The 19,128-nt window shown below is 39.1% G+C and overlaps 1 protein-coding gene across 4 annotated transcripts in view; it reads right to left on the reverse strand.

Annotated features, from left to right (window-relative positions):
• Positions 1-2,550: 2,550 nt before the first annotated feature.
• Positions 2,551-19,128, reverse strand: part of Lin7a (lin-7 homolog A, crumbs cell polarity complex component) — a 156,100-nt gene continuing 139,522 nt past the window's right edge. For all 4 annotated transcript variants that reach the window (XM_021205313.2, XM_029542226.1, XM_029542227.1 and 1 more), the window contains 2 exons: positions 11,058-11,276; positions 2,551-2,881 (listed from right to left, as the gene is read on the reverse strand). In XM_021205313.2, coding sequence (XP_021060972.1) covers positions 11,058-11,276 — 219 coding nt within the window. In that variant the 3' untranslated portion in view covers positions 2,551-2,881. The remainder of the gene's footprint in view (positions 2,882-11,057; positions 11,277-19,128) is intronic.

Genomic DNA, 19,128 nt, shown 5'->3' on the forward strand with positions numbered 1-19,128 from the left:
AAGGAACTGAAATTTACTTCATTGGGTCCTTGTTGAAAAGTCACAACCACTTTCCCCTAACTTTTAACACCCCATTTATCTTATCTATAATGAGCTGCATGGAAGCGCAGTCTTTTCTTTTAATGAATGACATCAGACATGTTGGAGGCTCTGTATGTGACTCTTGGGAATAGAGAAGTTCAGTACAAATCATGGTGAATTTGTTCTTCCCTTTCCATCTTGCTTCAGGGAAACGTCAGAGATGCGCTGGGCGTTTCTGTAAGTCTTTGGAGGGGTGTGTGTGTCAGTTTGGATTAAAATTCTAGAGAAATACTTACATTTCAATGAGCTAAAATTCACTAAAAAGAACCAGCCATTTGTATGTAAGACCATGGAGACATATAACCTATCCCTTGGCTTCTGTACGTATGATGGATTGCTTCATTTCGACAAACAGCCTGGCAAACATTTATCAGCACTACACGTTGTACAAATGAAGCATAAAATTCAAAGACTTCTAGAAAATACCAGCATAAAGTATCTGATTGCTTCATGGTTGCTTCTGACAATACTTGTACTGATATGAAATCATATATTAAGTTTGGTATTAACTAAACACTTAACAGCTAAGGGAAAATATATTCATCTTAAGCTCCAAATTTATACAATGTACCGAAACTCATTGAAATGACCATTTTCTCATTGTAAGGGTGAGAAGATTTCCTTTTCTGAGAGTTTGGTGGCATCTCCTGAATAGCTTTAATATCTTTGTTAAATGATAACTAAAATATATGTTTATTACATTTTTTATAAAAATGAGAACTATCTTTCAAACTGAATAATACTCATATAGTCTGCACTTAATTTTTTTTTTTTTTTTTTTTTTTGTCATGCTTGTCCCTTTTATCGACCTATTTTATATAACATTCTGGGCCTTCGCTGACCCCTCCCCCAATCTCTCTCTAGTAAAAAAAAATGATATGTTTTTGAGGACGGGAATCTGTTACCACAATAGGATAGTGTTGAAATAAATTGGTGTAGCTCTTGGGTTTCTGGCTGTTTGTCACCCAGTGGGCGATGCACTATCTAAAGCAGTAAGAAATTGCTATTGACAAGAGAACCACCCGACGGTGTGAGACAGAACATGCTGAGTACATCTAATTGGTTTTGTTTAGTTTCAGGAAGATGGCTTGTGAGCTGAGCTTCACAAATTTCTATGCTAGAGGATTATCTGAAGTATCAAATTCTTTGTATCTTGGGGAACCATTTTCTGCTTTTGAAAAAAAAAATGGACATATTAAAATATTGGACTGTTTTGATGATCCATCTATCTGCTTGCAGTTTTGTGTGTGTGTGTGTGTGTGTGTGTGTGTGTGTGTGTGTACATTTTTGTGCTTTTATGGTGTTTCAATGCCTATTCATTGCATTATGGAAAACCAAATTAGATGTCTAGATGTACCCTAAATTAAAATATATATATATATATATATATATATATATATATATATATATATATATAGTGTGTACAGGAGGTTCTAACAGATCTTTGTGAAAGCTAAAAATGTCTGTTTATTTACAAATGGGAATGTGCAAAAATGAAACAGATTTCCCCTCAGAGAAAGCAGTGTCTGTCATTTACAATACTGGTATCAGTGGGTACCACACACCTCAACGGAAGAGGGCCAGTACCTTTGATCTTAGACTGTCAAAAATATAAAATTTGTATTTAGGGTTACCCATCTAAATTTTCTGTGATACATTCCTTTGGAGAATATCTATGTGCACATGTTATAATTCAGTTTTATAAATCTCCAAGATTTAAAATATCAACTTGATTTCTATGAAAGCACATTAATGTGTGCAGAATGGGTTTAGGCTTCTCCAAAGTTCATCAATGGAAATGAATAAATAAAATTTAACAGGAAATTATTAAGGGCAGGTTATGTATATCAAGTGAGGAGGAATTCATAAAACCAAGAGAATCTCTTACCAGAGTAGTGACCCTTGGTAAACAAAGAGCCAAGTTATAACAAGTATACTCTGGTCTTATCTATTTTGTGGAACAAATATACATTATATTCTGTCTGAATTAATATTAGATACAGGCAATACTTGACTTTTTAAAAAAGGATAGCATTAAGTTCCAACCTTAACTGCTAATAAATTAAAAGTTGGTGTAAAATATTCTAAAAAAAAAACAAAAAACCAAACCAAGCCAAACCAAACCAACCAAACAAACAAAAAACCCCAAAACAAAACTTCAGCTAATGCGTTTGTAAATTGGTAGAAATGAAAAAATAAAAAGCCAACTGTTTCCAAGTTCAGAACAGATTATGTAGGATAAGAACTTGGCGTTTTCAGGAGGAAAATGGAGGTTGTAACTAAATCAAATACCAATTCAGACAGCTCAGCAACATAGACTGTGGAAGGGGTGAGAGCAGAGGTCAATGTGTAGGTTCCTTTCACGTGGCCACAACCTTGAACTGATGCAGTTTGAATGATAGCCTAATGAAGGGTTTGTTAATCTCTGGAGGAGACTTAAACCAAAGATTCACTTAATCCTAGCCCAGGTGATTTGTTCAAAAGTCACGGACTTTATTCTTACACTGTTTCAGTCTGCAGACTGGAATACTTCTCTCCCTCAATACACTGCGCGTTTCCACTGACATGAATGGAAAAGGTCTGAGTACGTAAAAAAGCAATGAACGGGGGTGGCTGGTGCCCAGAGGAGGAAGATGCTGAATTGCCTTGGTAAAGAATGGATACACCACGTGTTCACAGCTTTGTGACAGGTGTCATTCCTGGTATTTTCTTTCCCTTTTTCTGTGTGCTGGGATTCCGGAGCACGGGTTCCAAATTTGTGACTGGTGGATGATTGACCTGCCTGCTTTTCTTCGAGGGCCTGAAATGGGACGGAGTTGGGGGTAGGGTAGTGTGGGGTGGGAAGAGAGTGGAGAGAATTCAGTGATTAGTATTCATTTTTAAACTGTAAATCACAATATCAAGAGCATGCACTGTGTGAGTCTCTTAGTTACTATTGTTCCATTGCAGTGAAGAGACACCATGACCGGAGCATCTTATAAAGGAGAGTAACGGGGGAGGGGGGGAGGGCATTGACCAACTTTGGAGAGAGTATTTTAGCAGGCAGGCAGGCAAGTATGAAGCTGGAGCAGTAGCTGAGAGTTTTCATTTTATCCACAAACAGGTCACAGGAGGGCGCGCGGAGGGGGGGGGGGAGACAAATGGGAACCAAGCATTCAAATGTATGAGGTGGGTGTGCTGTCTAGTTTTACACCAATTTGACACAGTAGAGTCCTTTGAGAGGAGAGAATCTCAACAGAGAAAATGCTTCTAAAAGACCAGGTTGTAGAGTAGGCTGAAAGGCTGGTGGGGGAGGGCCCAGACTGTTGTGGGTGTTACCATCCCTGGGCTAGTGGCCCCTGCCCTGGGTGGTATAAGAAAGCAGACTGAGCAAGCAGGAAAGCAGGCCACCAAACAGCACTCCTCCACGACCTCTGAATGAGCGCCTGCCTCCAGGCTCCTTTTGGTCCATCTGATTTCCTGCCTTGGCTTCCCTCAATGGATTATGATTCAGGATGCTTTTGGTCATGAAGTTACATCACAACAGTCTTAACAGTCTTAAGAAAGAGACAGAACCATTCTCGTCCACACCCACAGTGAGGATGGCTGGGGTTATTTGAGTGTTATCATTCATACGCCCTGTCCGCCCATGGGGGCAAAAAAAAAAAAAAAAAAAAATGTTATGAAGGAAGTAACTGATGAAGAAGGTAGAAGAAACCACAGCATTTCCACAAAAATGAAATAAAGAATTTCAGGTTGGAAAAAGTTCAAATATTTAACATTTCTCCTATCAGTTCTAGATTGTTCTAATTCACTCCAGGAAGGCACACACACACACAAATACAAATGCCATTCATACTGTAGCTATAATTAATAGGAGAGCATTTAGTAATGCCTTTGCTGAGATAGGAGACTGCAAAGCCTGTCGCTCACCAGGTGGGAGCACCAATATCACTGTTGTGAAGAAGAAATCCAGGCCTTCCCCCAAAGTCAGTCTGATACAACAGGCAGTGTCCTTCTTCGGATCCCATCTGGGGATGCTGCTCGCGCAGACACCTCCCTCGGAACTGTCACTCATCCACTAGTGCAGAGTCACTTCTCCAGATCTTTATTTTTTTAAAGATGCTATTTTTATTTCAATTAATGCCCCCCCCAAAATATGCAAAGCAGGTTTTAGAAAAACTGTTCTGCCTACTTTGCACCCACTCTCTGGCTGTACATCTTCTAGCGATGTGCCAGCAGCTGGGGGGGGGGGTACAGAGTAAACAGCAGACACATGAGAAACTGCTGTGGCTCTTCTCAAGGTGCCTACCTGCGTGGGGTGGGGTGGGGGAGCCGGATTGCATTTAACCTTCTAACCACTGCAGCAGCAGCAACAGCAGCAGCATTGTCCTGACTGAAATGTATTATGAGATGTTCGCAAATGGACACGTGTTAGTGAGTTTGCATTATTTTCTCTCTCTTTCTTCATCTCCTCACGAGGACCTTTTACTGAATTTTAGATTGATGGCTTCCTATAGTGACAGAGCTAGAGACTGATTTTTTTTTTTCTTCCTGAGACAGGGTTTCTCTGTGTAGTCCTGGCTGTCCTGGAAGTCACTCTGTAGACCAGGCTGGCCTCGAACTCAGAAATCTGCCTGCTTCCGCCTCCCGAGTGCTGGGATAAAAGGCGTGCGCCACCACACCCGGCTTGATTTTTTTTTTTTTTTAAGTAGCCAAATTATCACATAATCACACGTCATAAAGGAATGGGAATCCAAAAGCAGTTTTCATCTTCAGAGTGAGTTTCTAATATACCCTGAAGTTCACCAGTAGCTAGAGAGTAGCAGGCAAATAAAACAAGGGTCATGGTAACTCCTGGGAGGAGCCATCTCATCATTTACTCAGAGGATACATGATTCGCTTTAAGTGGATTTACAGAGAGAGAGAGAGAGAGAGAGAGAGAGAGAGAGAGAGAGAGAGAGAGANAGAGAGAGAGAGAGAGAGAGAGAGAGAGAGAGAGAGAGAGAGAGAGAGAGAGAGAGAGATTGTGGGCTTGGTTTTGGTTTTCTTCTTCCATCTCCTTGTGGGTTCTAGAAATCAAACTTATGCCTGTAGGCTTACACATGGTGAAAATAATTCAGTGGTTAAAAGTGTGAGACTGAAAACCAGCAGGGTATTGTGACTCGTGCTTCTATCCACCAAGACACCTTACTTTTCCATGCACAAACTTCATTTTTATTTTAGCATGAATTTTCTCGAGCATATCAGCTCTCAGAGGGGCAATTGTGCTCCTTAAAATTATTCTCCCCATCCCTGCTTTGATATAGGTATCTTTTATCTTGTAGGATCAGTGGATATGCTGGAACACATATTAGTGGGTAACTTGGATTGTAAGTGGAGTGAGGATTTGATAATGGTGAAAAGGCAAGTGAACCAGACCTAGAGAGACACACGACAGGTTTTCTCTCACATGTTGAACCTGGGTTATGCATACATGACATATACATTGTGAACAGGAAAAATGGGCAGATGGAATTGTTTGAAACAAAAAAAGCTCCTTCACTGCAAAGGAAACCGTGAAGTAAGGAAGCAACGAGAAACTGGGAGAAAATACTCGCAATCATGCATCTGATGAAGGGCTAAGATCAAAAACGTGTTGAAGAAATCAAGCTATTGATAGCAAGCCATAGACAGTTAATCAAAAAGCAGCCAAAGCACTTAGATGATTATCTCCCAAACTAAGATAAGAGGGAGCGATGATAGATAGATAGATAGATAGATAGATAGATAGATAGATAGATAGATAGATAGATAGATAAGCTCATCATCATGAACTATTGGGAAAGTGAAGTTGTAAACCAAAAAGAGATCTCTTGGCTCCTCAAATGGCTAAAAGGTTAAAAAGGACAGCAAAGGCTAAACAGTGCAGAGAAGTTGGTAGATACATCATTTATTGTTTAGGGCAGTCATTGTGGGACAGCAGTACAGCGGTTCCTCCTATGCCATGCTATTTGGTTTACGCTGGCTATACACTTTGAAGGTGCGAGGTAGGATAATTCCAGTTTGTTTGTTTGCTTTTACTCTAGATTTTGTTTGAAGTACTTGAGAGTGTGGTGGCTTGAAAAGTTTGGGATTATTGTTTATAATTTTTGTCAAAAATGTCATTGACATTTTACGGCAATTGCATTGGAACCTACAGGATAATACGATGTTGAGATTGTGTTACAAGCACTAACTTTAGAGTAAATTTTTGTGACAGAAAAGGAAAAACGAGCAATCATTCTTGTAAAGAGTTAAGATGGTGTCCCACTTTGGAGGTGATTGGCGAGGGTGAATTGGACATGGTTAACTCTAAGCAGTGTGAAATCAAGTCTCCCGGAAGTTCCAGAATACGAGGTAGAATCAGCAAACATTTGGTACAATGAGCAGTGACATCATGCTTCAGTGTAGTCAGGACAAAGAGGTGTTGAACTCCATATTGTTTTGTCTGCATTCTGCCCTGTCATTTGCCAGTGTAAAACTGCATATATTCAAAAATAAATATGCATCTCTCTTGTAACTTAGAATACAATGAAAATGGATCCAGCCATCATGAGATTATTGGGAAAGTTGTTTAACATGTGTGAGTCATTCAGGAGAGTTCTCACTGGTATTAATTGTGTCATAAACATTAGCATTCTCATTATATCTGCTCTGATTTTCTGCTTGAGGGACTCTGGATTCCTTATGGCAACTTTTCTCAGGTTGGCCTGTGGGATCTACTGTTCTCAGTGTCTAGGTCAGTGTTTTGGGATCTACTGTTCTCAGTGTCTGGGTCAGTGTTTTTGTCAACAATTCCTTGCTACTAACAAGAGGTAGAGAAATATTTCAGAAGTGACAAAGTAAAAGAAACAGAGGTTTACAGGGCAGGGGGAAGGGTCAGTGAGGCAGCTGACAAATGCCAGATACCATGTTCATTTGTGGTGGCTTCATAGATGATGAGTTCTTCATCCTCTCCTTGCCCTACAATGGAGGGCAGGATCAGGCGTTGGTCTCTGGATTCTTTTTGGAATATTAATGTCTGAAAAAGTGTTAGTGTTCCTCTTCTTTTTTTATTCCTCAAAAATCAGAGTGAAAATCCAAATGCCTCCATGAAGTCACGTTTTATCACTAAACAAATCCACATAAGCTGAATAAACATAGCACTTTCTCAAAAGCATGCTATGTGATGGCCAGCCCTATAACCATATTTTCTGTTTGGATTTCTTTAATGTAACGGCAGAATATTCCTATTTTTGCATTTTGGAAATGGAATGTAGTCTTCTCACTTAACAAACACAGAAGTGAGAATGAAAAACAAATTTTAGTTCAGCAGAATTTAAAACTCAAGAAGGTATAAAAAGACAATCCCCCCTGTATAGCTTGCATTCAATCTGGTTTCCTTTTTTATCTGCTTTCCATTTGTAGTTACTTCATAATATCTATATTCTCAGCACATACTACTTATTTTGAAAGCATTACATGTTCTATTTCATTTGATACATAGTGAGATGGTGTTCTGACAAGTATTTTGATTATCTGGTCTTTGAATGTCGACAAAAAAAAATTCAAGATTTGTTTTCAGTTGAATAGATTTGGTAAGCCTGAAAAAAAATTTTAAAATCAACTAGTATAAATTATTAAGTATTGTTAAGTCCTTTTTGACCTTCTAAAGATCAAATTAATTAAAAATTAAGCAAGAGCTAATGTAGGTCCTTTTGACTGAATTCACCATAAAATCCATGGGTGACATGCCTATGGTAGGTCTTGATTGTTCTTGAAATGATCACTACCATTTAATCTCAAGGGGGTAGATACTGTGTTCTACAATAGCTCTCTTGATGGGCTTAGATACAAAGGTCATGTTCAACCAAACATAACTCTACCACATCCTATGTACACAACAAATAGGACAGATTTTTTTTTTCTGATTAAATATGTAAGTCTTGCTAGTGGACCCTAGGAAATCCTGAGGCGACTTAATAAAGACTGAACAGGGAATAGAAACACAAATGACTACATATGACCAAACTGTGTATTTCCAAAGATAATGGGAGGAGCAAAACATGGCAGTTTTCAGTAAGATCTAAGAGATCAACCTGTTTCTTTCAAAACACCCCTGAGCAAATTTACTGAGGGCTAATGTCATAAATCATTTGGGAGAAGAGGGATGAATAGCTTGTATTACCAGGGATAGAAGAAACAATAGTACTAGCAGAAAGCATGTAAAGGATTGATTAGAAAATCAGAGATTTCCTCTATTATTCAAAGGACTTTTGATAGGATTCTGGTGGTACAGAATAGGTAACTAAAGAGAAGGCTCTAGGCTAAATGACTTGCCTATTAATGGTATCTATTAATGGTGTCTGTTTCAACCACATCATTCTATTCTAAGCCATTCATTCTCTCTCTATTTCATTTATAACCCTCTAATTCTCCATTGTCACAGAAGCCAAATTATTCTTTTAATTTAATTTATTCTCTCATATATTACATCCTGACCACAGTTCCCCTCCCTTCCTCTGTCCCCCCTCCACACCTCCTCTATCACCCCCATCTCTTCTCCCAATCTGATCTTTCTCCTTTTCCCTCAGAAAAAATGACAGGCCTCCCAGGGATATCAACTAATAAGCATGGCAAATTAAGTTGCAGTAAGATTAGGCAACAATCCCCCTACCCCCAAACCACCACTTGTGCTGAAACTGGACAGGGAATCCAGTAGGAAGACAAGGGACACAAAAGCAGGAAGCCAAATTATCTTAATGGCACATAAATCAAATCATGCCACCCTTTTGCTTAAACACCTTGTCTCCCATTGCAAAAAATTTCATTTCTCTTAGAGTGTTGCTAGGCTTTCTGTACCCAGTCCCTACATGTCCTTTTGACTTCATAATCTACCACTATCGTTATTATTACTCATTGTTCTCAGCTCTCTAGGCTCTCTTTTTGTTGTTCAAACATCAAAGAGCTCATAAGCTACCATTCTGCCTCTTTTCTCTGATTAGTTCTTTGGGGGCTTCTCCTTGGCACTCGGCTTCATCTCAGCTGCTACGTCCTCTGAGGGTCTTCACTCACAACTGTGTCTAAGCCTCCGTTCAAACAGCCTTGTTTTAACTTTTGAAAGTACTGTTCTCAAAAGGACGTTGACTTATTTTCTTGCTTATTTATTCATTATCCTCTCCTAGCAGAATGTAGCCTCATGAAGATAAGGTTACCTCTGGAGCTCACTGGACAGTACCTGTATGCAGCTGTGCCAAAAGACAAAGACATCTGATATTGGATTAATATACTTTTAAAAATGTAATATAATTTTAAAAAATATATGTATGAATGTATTTGTATTTTGTCATTATATGTATTTATCCATCCATCCATCCATCCACCTAGCTACCTATCTATCTATCTATCTATCTATCTATCTATCTATCTATCTATCTATCTATCTATCTATCTATCTATCTATCTATCTATACTGTGTGTTGTACGAGTGTGTGTGCGTCCACGTGTGTCTAATGCTCATGTGTACTATGTATGTGATGTACCACCAGAAGCCAGAAGAGGGCATCATAACTCCTGGAGTTAGAATTATAGGTGTTTGTGAGCTCTCTGATGTGAGTTTTGGGAACCAAACCCAGGTCCACTGGAAAAACATTAAGTACTCTTAGCCATCTCTCCAGTCCCCAAATATACTTAAAAACAAAAGAAGGACCAACAACCCCAAACACTCACTATATAGCTTTTCTTTTTTCACAAGTGTCATTAAAAAAGAGGCATGCCTCATGTCACAATCAATATTTCTGCTAAGCAAACAATAAGCTAATAAAGGAAAACTGAAAATCACCCAACATTTGTTGCCACTTTCCCAAGAACATGTGACTGTCCTTCCCAAGACACACTTAAAGACATCCTGGTACACAAATGCATTCTGATAGAATTGATCTTTTCCAATGAATAGTTTGGAAAAACATATAAAAATGACTTCAGAGGATCTGATAGTGGCAAGAGGAGAACCCCGATTCCAAGCCACTTGTTAATGGTGGCTGATGGAAGCGTCAGACTGCTCATCCCAAAGGTGTGTCTTTAATGGTAAATTTCTTGAAAGGTTCTTCAGGGAATGAAGGGTATATCATGAGGGTGTCACTGACACATAGTAGACACTTCAAGGGAGGGAGGACTTTTGATATTAACACATTTTTCTTCAGTTCTCTTGAAAATATCCACAAAATTTGATATATCACTCTCGGTTGTGAAGTGGGATTTGGAAGAAGGCGGGAGAGTCAGATAGAATTCAAACCTTTCAGTTTCTCATGCTGCGGTAACTTTATTTTGTCTTTGTACTCTTCCTGAGGAACACACTTCTTAATCCACTGTATCTTTTTTTAATTTTTTTAAATTTTTTATTTTTTAATTTTATTTATTAATTTTTTTTTTCAAGACAGGGTTTCTCTGCGTAGCCCTGGCTGTCCTGAAACTCACTTTGTAGACCAGGCTGGTCTTAAACTCAGAAATCTGCCTGCCTCTGCCTCCCGAGTGCTGGGATTAAAGGTGTGCACCACCACGCCCGGCTCCACTGTATCTTTCTAATCTAAAGTACATACAGCCAGGAACAGCACCATAGAGTTGTGCAGTTTGTATACTTTGTGAAAGTGACTAGCTAAGGGGATGAGTGGGGACTAGAATCGCCTTGCCATTCATGTATAGATCTGGCAAAAATAAATGCATCATCATGGTTTATAAACAGGCATCCTGGAGTTAGCAGGTACCTCTCCCATAGCATTTATATTTTCCAAAAATACCTTCCATATGCGGAGACGGCAGCGGAATGACTCGTGGAAATAGGACAACCTGTTTACTTTTTCGAACGCCATCATCTTTCTTTCGATTCATTGTCCTTGGGTGTTTATTATGCCTGGCAATTTTATTTTGGCTGACCAGGGAGGATACCTTTAGGACGTCAGGCGCTTGTACACGGGGAGGAGGACAGTGAGTGATCTCACCTATGACATGTGGTTTTGTTGTGGTTGTTGTTGCTGCTGCTGTTGCTGCTGCTGAATGAGCAACTGCTGCTGCTGCCGACGCCGAGCTGTCCGCAGCTTCTCGAAACGAGCCTCCATCTCTTCCAGGACTTTTGGGGTGTATCTGACCACCAGCTTCACACTGTCCTTAGCAGCCTTGAGAAGTTCCACAGCTTTCTCATGATGCTCCCCTTCCACACTCTGAGAAGACAAGGAGAGAGCTCATTTGTTTCCTCCAGGGACTCATAGCATTGCTACCCTAGTAAAAACCCCAACATAGGGTGCTCTTGTCCGTCAGTTCCAATACTTGTAAGAGTGAGATAAGAGGGTGGCTGAGAGTTTGAAGTCAGCCTGGGGTGTACTGCAGGCTTCATGCCAGCCTGACAGACGATGTGAAAACTGTATTTAAAAAAAAAAAAAGTCAAAATCAAGGGTCTGCTGTTGATGCCGCTTTGTAGGGTGCTTGCCTAACATGAAAGCTGCCCTAGGTCCTATCTTCGGTATCACATACAACCTTGGTGGCAGATGCTAATCATGAGGCAGGAACATCAGATGCTTAAGTCATATATATGGCTATACAGCGAGTTCAAAGTCAACCTAGGATACAGGAGATTGTGTCTCAAACATCATCATCATCATCATCATCATCATCATCACCATCATCATCACCATCATCATCATCATTATCATCGTCATCATAGCACTAATCAGAAATCCCCTCCAACAACTAAACTCTCTATATAAATTACAGACAAAGAATCCAGAGTCTGCAACGTCTAGAAGATATGGTAAATAAGACAATGTCATCATCATTATTATTTATGTTCATAACTGAACTTCAAGATGAGATTAGTCTATGTTAGGACACAGGGTGGATTAGATGGCTTGAGTTAGGGGGGCTAAAGATGGGAAAGACCTAATAGTAAGTTAAATATTAAAAGTGGAATTTCTAAATTTCACCTGAAAGAGTAAATGTATTACCTAAAAAAAAAAAAAAAAATGAAATCAAGAAAGTTAAAAATCACAATAAAGGGAAGCTTTCTCCACCTGAGTATAACCCCTACTAAGCGTCAACAGTGATTCAAATCCTGAAATTTAGACACAAGGAATAGATTGTTAGGTAAATGATGCTGAAACAAATAAATAATCAAAGCTAACGGATACCCCGTTCTCATACTCTGAACTCTCTAAACTTCATTCAATGTTTTCGTTCAAAAGCTTAAGGCTTTGGCTTTCAAAGGCTTAGAGCGATGCTTGCCATCTCGAGGTGGAGAGGGGATTCATCAGTGCAAGTCAGAAAGGAGTGGGATCTCAAGGGCAGGTGTCCAGAGTTTACGTCTCTGTATTTCAAACCCTGCCCAAGGAAAGGAATCCGTCTGCAGAGTGTCCACAGTGTAGCCGTGGAGTTGCCTAGTCTTCCACGGGCTGCTCTCTTAAAAGTCCATCAGCACAGTGAACCAGTGATAGATGTGCTTAAGTAATAAAACACAAATGTTCCCTAAATCCATGCACAGGAAGAGAAGCGATCTCTCTTTCGTACAATCAAAGAAGTATCGATCAACATACTTCATTTTAAAATTAAGAACGGTAATTTGCATATGTTGTATGGACAAGGATGTGAAGAAATGAACTTTGACCTAGCACAATTTTTCTGGAGGGTGCTCTTATTACTAACTGAAAAAAAAAGTCTATTATAATGAGTTTTTTTTACTAAGCATAGCACTAGATATATACCTGTAAATATGACATGCAAGATATGTACCTGCAAGTATGTAAATAGAATACACATAAATTGATTAGGGTTTGAGCTTTTGAGACTCAAGTTGGTCTTTTGAACATGACAGCATGGGCAAGTGACTGGGAACACTATCATTGTTTCAAGTGAACCAAGAACTGCTGAAGACAAGCCCTGTAGGAATTCTCTAGGCTGGAAGAAGGGAGCTATTAACGTGAATAATGTTGCAGTTAGATGTCATAGGACCTTTTAAAGGACACTGCCCTCTTAGCTGACACTGAAGGCATAGATAGTAAGACCCCATTTTACAAGATTTAAGTGCAATGGCTTTTTGCCTAGTTATTTGTATTAAGTGCTGAGGGGTGGGGAAAATGACAGAAGATATAAATAGCACCTGGGTGAAGCTCAAATATTATCAGAACATCTAGAGTGGTGAAGACAACCGCCTCCTCCATGGGGAAGATTTCTTTTCATAGCACAAGGGTAATAAGAACTCAAGATGCACCAATATGAACTATAAAAGGGGAGAAATCTATTAGACCTCGAGAGGACAACAGTTAAGCTTGAGAATCATGATTGCAAATACACAGCTTCGGACATTTTAGACAGTGTGTTTAACTCAATCCCTTGCCTTCAGTAGGCGGGTATGGGCTGAGGGAAAAAAGTTTCAATTTATCAATTTGGTCAGTTGTCACTGCTGCCTGCCTGTGAGGACACAGTTGGTGTGAATCCCAAACAGATAAGACAGGTTTACAAAATGGCCAGAGTAAGCCAGAAAGACAATTTATGCAGCTATGTCCCCAAGTCTGGATTAAAAAGAAAAAGAGGATTAAAGGGAAACAGTTTACACAGCCTTTGGGTAGAGGGAATTTTTATGTCTGACTAAAGCCCAAGAAAACAAACGAGTTTCCCTGATTAGTACATTCTTTTGGTTATTCACCTGATCACTGATAGTCACTAGTCAGAATGTTATTAAGCATTTATCTTAGTGTGTATAGCTAACACAATTTTCAAGTAAATAAAAGACAAGAGGAAATATTGACCACAGAAACCTCCTTTTGGTTTGTTGGTAATTACTTTGCAATTTCTTCCAAGATGATTTATTACAACGTGGACAGTTGCTTTCAAATGAAAGTGTGATTTGTTTATCCAAACACTTCTTTATTTTTCCACATTAAAACTTCTATGGGCTTTTGTTGTTTTTTGGTTTTGTAGAGGCCCTTATGGAGCACGGGCTGGTCTAGAATGCCCTATGCGGTAGAAGGACAGAGGCTAACTGTTGCCTTTAGTCCTGCCGTCTCTACTTCCAAGCGGCAGGATCAAAGGTGTGTGCCATCCCACCAGATTTTCCTGTTTAGTAGTTGGTTCACCGACCTCTGAGGCCAGCTGGTCAGTCTCAAGGACTTGGTTTTATATTTTGTAGTATTTGCTTTTATTTAATGAGGTGAAAGACTTTAGGACAGACTTGGAGTGGCTCATTATTTATCTTTAAGCATTGTGGTGGTCATTCAGAGGGTACTGGGAACGCGCATGGGAGTGACTTAAGTCTATCGAGAAGAATGGACATCCAAGTTCTGCAAACATTTACATCTGTCTGATTTAAAATATTTAATACTTATTGACATCAATATAAAAAAATCAAACAATTTATAACTACTTTTGAAATTCTTATGAAACACCATAAGAGCTGTGTTTCCTATAAGATGAATATATAAGTGCATGTTTCCATTCAGGAACCTGGAAAAGAAATGAGCTCAACAACTAATTCACTGTATGCTTGTTGTGTTAGCAATCTCGTGCAGTAGTAAATACTAGGACACCTTTAAGCTGGCTGATTTATTGGAAACATAGCAAAGTCGTGGCTGCTTAGTGAACCAACCTTTAAACTCGGAAACATTCTGAAATTTCAATACCTTAGCTATGTCACATAGAGAGATATCAAAATGCTATTTCTAGTATGATCTATTTTTGGCGTGATTGAGAATCCCCCCCAAAAGGAATTTGAATTGTACTGCCTACGTGAATTTGCTCACAATGTGTGACATAGTTACATTTTTATCTTGCCAGGCCATCAGCTAGAGGAGCCACCTGGCCTAGGAATGAATTTTACACACTGTATGTATGCACTATTCCTGTGAACTGCCAATGCTCAGAGATTATTTTTCCAGGTTTTTCTTCTATGAGATTAATTACAATTTCATTGCTTTCTCCTTCCCCTTAACCGACCAATCAAGCTTTTCTTGTGGAGATCATATTGACCTTAACTTGACTGAGTTTGTTGCTGAGTAGCATCTTGAAGCACTGCTGGGTCACAAAGAGGTAGCCTGCTTCATGGGTTGTCCATGGCACGCCCAGGTTTCTAAGTGACATCTCTCGTTTGTGTTGCGAGCTAGATGATCTTTTCAAGGAGTAAATGATAGGGAAGGTATGAGTTATGATACCTTAGTACATTTAAGTAGCTCAGATTGTTGTCTCAGAAAAGAACTTTAGGAACATTCTCATTCATCGATTTTTTTTTTCCAAAATAAAAAAATAGGGATTCAATCAGCTGGGACCTAGCTCAACACAGAAAGCTATTTGTTTCAGGATTCATTAATGATGAGTGCTTTTAAAATGATCCCATCCTACTTTTCTAACTAGTCGAGAAACGAGACACATGGCTGGTCTGTTTTCCTCTGGGTGAAAGGACAGGAACTCATGGTAGCAAAAAGATCTGTCAACTCCCCACTCACTGTGTGAGCTGGTAATGCTGGAGCAGTGGGGAATGCCTGAAGGGGTCCCTGTCTTGAGTAACGGTTCTCAGCTTTGAAAAGGCCCCATGTAGTCACACGTGAACCAAGTCTTTTTCTGCACGGAGATGATTGCGACTATTTTATGTTTTTTTTTTTGCTTATCACTTTACAAGAATATATTAAAATTGATAAAATGCTGACTCTAAGTAGCATGCACCCAGCTGTCTTTCAAAGTGTAAGCTGCACACTTGCTGGTGACAGGAAAGCCCTTGAGTGTGGCAGAGTGACATGCTGTTTATTTGCACACACTAAACATGGCTGTAAAATCCTGAGAATAAAGAAAACATAAGATGAGATATTTGCAAGCATCATCATAATTCAAACCCTGGGACAATTTCAACACAATAATGGAAGACTAAGTTCTTTTTAAGAGCATGAAATTGTATTGTTGCGATGAGAATGGATCCCTTTATTCTTATGATGGCTTTATGCATTTCTGTTGCTTTAATCTTATTACATTTGAATGTTGACATTTATGTATATGAATATATATGTGCATACATATGTATATTATAGTATACCTACTTAGTGCAAGGGTTATTTTCTTTCTTTCTTTCTTTTGTGTGCATTAAATACATGTCTCACAATAAGTATATGAGACAGGTCTTGGAAAAGCTTAAAAAATTCATCATATATTTCTGGTAGTAAGAAAAACACAGACACAAACTGACATCTAGCTCTTCTGAGAAACTGAGTGCTTCCCTGTGAATTGAGTCTAAAACAAAATAATAAAAAGCAAATATGGGAGTGGGATTTTCTTTTGTGTAGAGGGCCATATTTTTGACCAATGGTTTCTAAGTCGTGGCTGAAGAACTTTGTGAATAGAGATGGTGTGATGGTTTGTATAGTCTTGGACAAGGAAATGGCACCATTTGGAGGTGTGGCCTTGTTGGAATAGGTGTGTCACTGTGGGTGTGGGCTTGAGACCCTCACCCTAGTTGCCTGGAAGTCAGTCTTCCACTAGCTGCCTTTGGAGAAAGATGTAGAACTCTCAGCTCCTCCTGCACCATGCCTACCTGGATACTGCCATGCTCCAGCCTTGATGATAATGGACTGAACTTCTGAACCTGTAAGCCAGCCCCAATGAAATGTTTTTTTTTGTTTGTTTTTTTTTTTTAATAAGACTTGCCTTGGTCATGGTGTCTGTTCACAGCAGTAAAACCCTAACTAAGACAGATGGCTTGGTGATTCCATGGTGTGTTATGTCAAGAGGCACAGCACCTTGACCTAAGCATTTGAGCATGTATAAAACTCGGACCCAGCTAGGCAGTCATTGATGTACAGCTTGCATTTGGATGCCATGTTCTGAACTGTGGTAAAGCCAGAAAAGCACCCTCTCAAGGGTGCGTTTTACGATGTTATTTCAGTGTGGCCAGATGTGGGAAATCTAATCATCTTTAGCTTGGTGTGGAGCTCTGCTGAGTTGTATTTAATTAGGAATATTTCTGAGCACTTGAAGATATGTTCAGGAAAGAACTCTATGATGCTTTGATCCTTCTCTTTTTCTCAAATATGCTAATTTCCCCTTTCTAACAGTATTATCTTCTGCTTAAGAAACGTGGCAAGTGTATGAAAAGTGTCACATTTATTCCTTGGAAACAATATGCTAATGTTCCCTCTGAGTACTTTTGTTCCTGCCTACACGCTAATATCCATCTCTGAGTACTATAATTTGTCAGTTCACAATCAGTCTCTGCTACTAGAGTCTACATGGAGAGATGAGACTTGCTTAGCAATCTCTGAGCCAGCTTCTATTATTGGCCCAATAATAGAAAATGCAGTAAATAAATCTATTTACTCATATAGTCTCTTTTTCTTTAATCTACCATATATTTATTTAGCCATCTATTATCCATGTATCTATTTACAGATTCATGTATCCATTGATCATCCATCTCTATCTATCTATCTATCTATCTATCTATCTATCTATCTATCTATCTATCTATCTCTATCGCTGTCTATANTCTACTAAAAAACCAGCACTTCTTTGGCCTGAGTTTGAGTTTTTTTAATTATCAGATCTGTGAACCTAGAGAAGCTGCTTTATATCTCTGGGCTCCAATTTCCTTATTTGAAAACTGAGTATAGGATATCTACTATGTAAAATCATCACTAACATTTGAAAGAATGTCTGGCATTTACAAGGGTGCAACTAATATTAACTCCATGTTTTCTTGTTATTTTTTGTCAGTCTTCCTGTATGGATTCAAATGCTTAATAATAACTGAAAAAAAATGTAGTTGCACAATAAAATAGAAGTCTGCTTTATATATTCTGGGAAGCAAAGGGTTATTGCATAAATTAATAGACTGTGGGAAATGTGCTTCAAACTATAGGAGTCTACAGCTTTACTTACTCTCACACAATTTAGCTGCAACATTTACATACATACATACATACATACATACATACATACATGCACTGATATGCTAACTACAAGTGATAATTAATTATTCTAAAACAACACAACAACTGCAACAACTACAAAAAACCCAAACCAAACCAAAACCAAAACCAAAACCAAAACCAAAACCAAAACCAAAACCAAAACCTAAACCAAAACCAAAAAACCATCTCTCATTGTTCCTCCTCAGTATCATTCTTAGCAAAGGACAAGACTATTATGTGGGAGATTTACTGGGTAGGGCATTTATATTGTGAGGAACCTTGGGAGGAAGATCATCAAGTAATTGAACACTAGAAAAGACCTTGGAGGTTAATGGAGAAAAGTGTGTGTAATTGTACATATTTTCATCTTAGGAGAGTAGTTACAAATAGAGGAAGTTTTGAATCATGAAAGGGGAAATGCAATATAGTAGCACTAAGTCACAGGGCGGGGAGCGGGGCGGGGGGAGGACCTAAATTGAACAAGTGATTCAGAAAAAAAAAATCCTGCCAGAAACAAGAGATTCATAAATCTAACATTTACTTGATCTCAGCCTGTCTTTCAGATCTGGGGACTAAAATTGGAAATATATTCAGCTGCTTCATCTTAGTAGTAACGCTTTGTAGCAATGGCACCTCAGTAGTGGTACTGCATAGTAATTCTACAGCATCTCAGCAGTAATGCTTTGTAGAACTGCAGCTCAGTAGTGGTACTGCATAGAAATTCTATGGCATGTAAGTAGCAATGCTTCATTGTAAGTGCACCTCAGTAGTGATGCCTCATAGTAACGTTATGGTGTCTCAGCAGGAACACTTCATAGTAACTGTGCTGCACTCTAGTAGTGATGCTTCATAGTAACGCTACTATGTCACAGTGGTAGTACTTCATAATGACTCTACATGCTCCCTGTCGTACTGTGTCATAGCAACTTCACAGCATCTCCATTGTGATGCCCTGAATTAACTTCACTTAACCCTTGTGCTAGCATTCACAGAGGAGAGGAAAATCCTCAATAGTAGTTGGGTTGAAGACAGAACCCAACCCTCTCCCTCACACATTCATGTATCTGTACAGACAGAGACATAGACACGGACAGACACACACACACACACACACACACACACACACACACACACA

The sequence above is a fragment of the Mus pahari genome, chromosome 9 (assembly GCF_900095145.1).
Source record: "Mus pahari chromosome 9, PAHARI_EIJ_v1.1, whole genome shotgun sequence".
NCBI lineage: Eukaryota > Metazoa > Chordata > Mammalia > Rodentia > Muridae > Mus > Mus pahari.